The sequence below is a fragment of the Manacus vitellinus genome, unplaced genomic scaffold, assembly GCF_001715985.3.
Source record: "Manacus vitellinus isolate BGI_N305 unplaced genomic scaffold, ASM171598v3 scaffold_167_pilon, whole genome shotgun sequence".
NCBI classification, from domain to species: domain Eukaryota; kingdom Metazoa; phylum Chordata; class Aves; order Passeriformes; family Pipridae; genus Manacus; species Manacus vitellinus.
The window spans coordinates 11,707-16,625 of record NW_021939176.1 but is presented as its reverse complement, the minus strand read 5'-3'; the positions used below and the strand labels follow the sequence as shown (position 1 = coordinate 16,625).

Below are 4,919 nucleotides of genomic sequence, written 5' to 3'. Positions count from 1 at the left end.
AGGGCAGAGTCTTTTATAACCTGCACAGACATGGGAGGGATTCCTCATGGGGCAAAAACTGCAACTGCAGCACCTGCTTGGCTGCTGCCACAGGGGGACAGGGCACAGCTCAGTCCTGTGATGAGCTGCTCTGTGCTCTGCTCAGCCCAAAACCTGCTGCTAAGGTCTGGTTCTTTCCAGGCCTTCAGCCTGCACATTCCCCACACTTTTGGACTTAGAATGGAGTAGATTTGTTTGGACTAATTTTAAGGGATAAATTCAAGGGTGTTAACCCTTGGATCGTGCTTCAGTTTTATGGACTGCTATAAAATTTAATTTTGGATGCTGTTGCCTAAGCTGTTTTTTCTAAAGTCTTCCTGATGTGACCTTCAGAGAGCATGGAATCACTTTTTCTTTTCATCTAAAAGACAATTAATCTAGTAATTGTCCCCTCATTGAAGACAGAGGTTTGTGGAGTCTCTATCCAACCCACCTGACTGTTTTGCTTGGGGTTTTTTTTAACTAGCCATTACCCAACGTGAAAAGTATCAATTCTTTGCCTTTTTTTAGGCTCTGATTCAAGAAGCCCTGAGTGGAGAAGTGTCTTTTTCCGTTCTGTACACACCTTTTGAGAAAGAGGACGAGGCTGACAAAATAAAGGAGGCCAATAAAAGCTTTGCTGAGAAGCACCCTGATTATGTGCAGCACATATTCACAGGTAACAGCAGGTTGCTCTGTGGACTGTGTGTGGGGCTGAGTCCAAAAGACCTTGGGAGAGTTTGTTTGTGCTGCTCGAGCTCCAGACACAACAATGTTCCGCCGTTGCAGGGAACTGGGCAGAATGTGGTTTATCTCAGGCATCAGCAAAACTGAAGCTGTTGATGCAAAAGGCTTGTAAAGTCCTAAATTTCAAATTTAGGAGAGCTGGATGGGTTGGTTTGGTCACCTGGTTCTGGCAAGCTTTCTGGAGAACGTTTCTCCTCCTTAGACTTCCTTATTTTTCTGAAAAAAAAAACCAAACTTCTCTTACAACTGAAAAGAAATGTGACAGTGGAAATGATTTTCCTTTCCCTATCACAGATCCTCATGGAATTCACCTCTTGCCAGAGAGAGCTGAGTCTCTGCCTGACCAGGAGTACTTACTGACTTTGGGCTTCAGAAACAGAGAGATTGGAAAAACTGTGGAAAAGTCTGTGATTCGAAACCTGCCAGTCTGCCCAGGTCTGCCAACTGGCTTGGGAACTGAGCTGGCTGGGGGGTGACCCCCATGATCCCTGCTGAATGAGGGGGGTGGGGTTGTCCCCATTTCTCTGGGCTGGCAGCCCTGACTGCTCAGAGCCCTCCCCATCCCCTTCATTCCTCCTCCAGCTTACCCAACGTCCTGCCAGACCCTCTAGGAAAAAAGGGAGGTGGATAAACACGGCCCCTGTGGTTCTGTGGTTTCACTTCCTAGGTCAGAAAACAGCTTTCAGTCCCAGCACGGAGGAAGAAACAGAAACGTTTTGGGAAAACACTGGGAAGAAGATCATGGCAGTCATAGATTTTATAGGAAGCACCAAAATAAAGGTGAGTATTCCACTGTCTTTCAGGTGTGTGGTGTGTGTGGTGACAGAAGCCTCTGGGTGTGCTTTTGGGGTGTCCTTCCTGCTGCACATGCTCTGCCAGCATCCAGGAAGGCTCCAGGAATTGCTTTAGGAACAGAGTTCCAGTGGGTTGAGACACTTCACAGTTCATCCCATGCAATTTTCTCCAATCTTTATGGCCTATAAAATTATATCCCTGCTTCACATAACCACCAAGACAGTTGCTGTGTTTAATCCCCAGAGCAGACTGCACATACCAGCAGGATCTCCTCCAAGAGGGAATAATTGCTACTTGAAGCATTTCTAGGGACTGAGATTGTGATCCCTATGGAGTGCAGGGTGTGAAACAGCCTTCCCATCTGCTACAACCATGAGCAAAGTGATCATAATTACCTCTGCTCCATCTTTTGTGCCATAATGGACACACCTTTTTAGCACTGTGGCTGACAATCAGCACAGATTGTTGTCAAAAATCAATGTTGTGCATGGATGAGACNTTTCTAGGGACTGAGACTGTGACCCCTATGGAGTGCAGGATGTGAAACAGCCTTCCCATCTGCTACAACCATGAGCAAAGTGATCATAATTACCTCTGCTCCATCCTTTGTGCCATAATGGACACAGCTTTTCAGCACTGTGGCTGACAATCAGCACAGATTGTTGTCAAAAATCAATGTTGTGCATGGATGAGACTCTTTTCATGCAATTGTTAAATGCTCCTCCTGATAAAGGAAACATGAGCCAGAGACTTAGGGAAACTGTGACTTCTTCCCTTCCAGAGAACAGCTGGTGAGACAACAGTAAGTGCCTGAACTCACCCACTGAGCAGAGGGAAAGGTGCTCAGTGCTTGGCCACAGTGGGTGCTTGCAAAGCAACCCCCCTGGTGTGAGGCAGGTGGAGCAGATGAAGGGCAGACACCCCCAAAAAACCACAGCTGCTTCTTTCCAGGGCTTTCCTGAAGCCTTTTGCTGTTGCCTTTGGGTGACCTGATGTGCAGGCTGACACAAGGGACAGCTTTGGGAAAGCAGAGGGGCTGTTCCTGCTGTGGGCATGCACTTCAGTGCACCTAAAGAAGCTCTGGTTGTAGCTTCCAACCCACAAACAGAGTGTGGGTTGGATACTGGATGCACAATAAAACCCCCTGGTCCTTCTGAAAGCCCCAGGAAAACTGCAATTTTCTGCCCCTGCCATTCTGCCTTTGCTTTTGGAGGTGAGATCCCTCTATAGCAGCTCTTCAGTCTCTGAAGAATAGCAAAAAGAGAAAACATTTTGAAATCAGGCATCTTTTGGATTCCTGACTGCCCTATTTTGTCAGTTCATTTGTAGGAACGGGACCACACAGCTCAAGCAGAGAGTTGTGGGATCTGGTTTCCAGGGCACAGGGACAAGAAACCCATCCTGTCAGAGATGAGAGCAGAGTGCTGGGCTGGGAGTGCTGAAGCCAGTCCTCACTCACTGGAGGAATTCACACTGCCCCTACACACCAGTATTTGCTACCAGCTCTAGACCTCCCCTCAGACATTTCAATATTCTGGCTGAAGCAGAAGGGTGGTCCCCAAAACAACAGGGAGAAACCCCAACACCACCAAAAGCAGCAGCAAACTGACCTGTTTTCCAAGCAGGTTGGCACAGCATCCCCATGGCTCAGCCACCCCAGTGCCATCTCCAGGGCAGCAAGGATGGGGGAACGGGGCTGAGCCCTGGGCCTGCAGATTCATAACCAACCCTGGGGGTCAGTGTGGGAGCTTTACTGGGGAGGAAGAGAGCCCCAAGAGAGAAGAGACGGTCACTAAGTCGGAACAAACAGCTGCCAGTTCCACACCCACCATCAGGGGAAACATACCCCCTCTCACTTCAGTTTTCAGAGCACTGAATGATCCCAGCAAGGCCAAACCTCTGGTCCAAAGAGCAGGTGGCAATGCTGGTTTTACCTGGGAACAGAGGTGGGCACAGAGCCAGAGCTGCTCTGCTGCTGGGGACCAACCTCTCTGACACAGACTGGACCACTTCTGCTTCCTTCAAAGCATTCCACAATTGTCCTCAAGCTAGAAATACGATTTCATGTTATTTGCATCACACAGGAGCTAAATTAAAACCTTCTGCCAGACAAACTTCAGCTGCAGAGTCGAGCCTTACAACTTACTGTGAGAGAATAAAATAATGTATTTAGGGTTTAACAGAACAAACAATTCTTCCTGCCCTCTTCCTCATCTGCAGATGCAAATGTACAATCCAGCTTCTTGTTCTGATCAGACTGGGTTTGACAAAACCCTCTCAGTGCCAAAGCCCAGCTCATTAAGCCATGGCAACACCCAAGAGAAATCAATTCTGCCCCTTGGTTTTGCAGCCACACAACCTGGAGTTAATGATGTGATTTTTACACACAGTGCAGTGGGGAAGATGTGAAAGTCAAGGTTTAACATGCTTAAAATCTCCCACCTCCCTGGCTGCCTGGAGGTCTGAGAATTCCTCTGCAGGTTTTAGTCCCTCCGGGGTCTGTGTTTGAAAACCATGGATTTGCCTGTCTTGCACCCAAACAGTGAGCTGAGACCCTGCATGCCCTCCTCAGCCTGCTCCCCAGGACTGGAAAAGCCACCCAGGAATTCAGGTGATGTTTAATGTGGGGGATCATGGAAAAAAGCCTTTCCCAAAGGAGAAAACCTCAGCCGTGTTTGTTGCGTTTGCCGTGACGACATCTCTGCTTTTCCAGCACCACCAGGAAGGTTCTGGCAAGAAAGCCTTGCTGGCACAAACACCATGAGAAGCCTGGAGGGCACAGGACTCCAAGGACCAGGGTGTCTGTCCCCTGAGCTTCCCCTTGTTATATGTAAAATCGGCACTAGGCTCAAATATCGTAGTAAAAAGTTTTATTATAGATTTATATAAAAATCAAATAAGCAAATTTACAGCGCTGGGTGACTTAGTGAGCTTTCCTTGCTCATCCAAGGCACACTTCAATAATTTCCAATCTGCCTTTTATAGGTTTGGAGCTGCTTATCTCTTTTAAAATCCCCTCCTTTGTCCATCAGGTTTATCTGCGCAGGCTCTGTTCTTGTTGCCAAGAGGCTTTACAAGCTCGGCTCTGTTCACTCCATCCTTTTGATGCAGTCAGCTTTTTCTGCCCATGTGCTGTCTTGCCACTGGAAGAGAGTTCTGTTCTCTTTTTCAGTTCTTTTTCTTCTTACATAACATAACAAAATATCACTAATTATGGTAACATAACATTATGGTTCGTGTGATATATAAATAATTGTGATTCGTGAAGCAAATGGGTGACTACATTAAAAAACAGACTAAATAGATTCTAAAACTTAACTACACCCCCACAAGGAAACAAAACAGACCCTCCCAAGGTC

General features: G+C 47.2%; 1 protein-coding gene across 1 annotated transcript in view; it reads left to right on the top strand.

Moving 5' to 3' along the window:
• The window catches only part of LOC103756443 (spermatogenesis-associated protein 16), a gene marked incomplete at its 3' end in the record, with an annotated part of 13,402 nt that overhangs the window by 3,810 nt on the left and 4,673 nt on the right, over positions 1-4,919 (top strand). Inside the window, exons 3-5 of the mRNA XM_029958657.1 lie at positions 550-697; positions 1,060-1,190; positions 1,348-1,545. Coding sequence (XP_029814517.1) covers positions 550-697; positions 1,060-1,190; positions 1,348-1,545 — 477 coding nt within the window. The remainder of the gene's footprint in view (positions 1-549; positions 698-1,059; positions 1,191-1,347; positions 1,546-4,919) is intronic.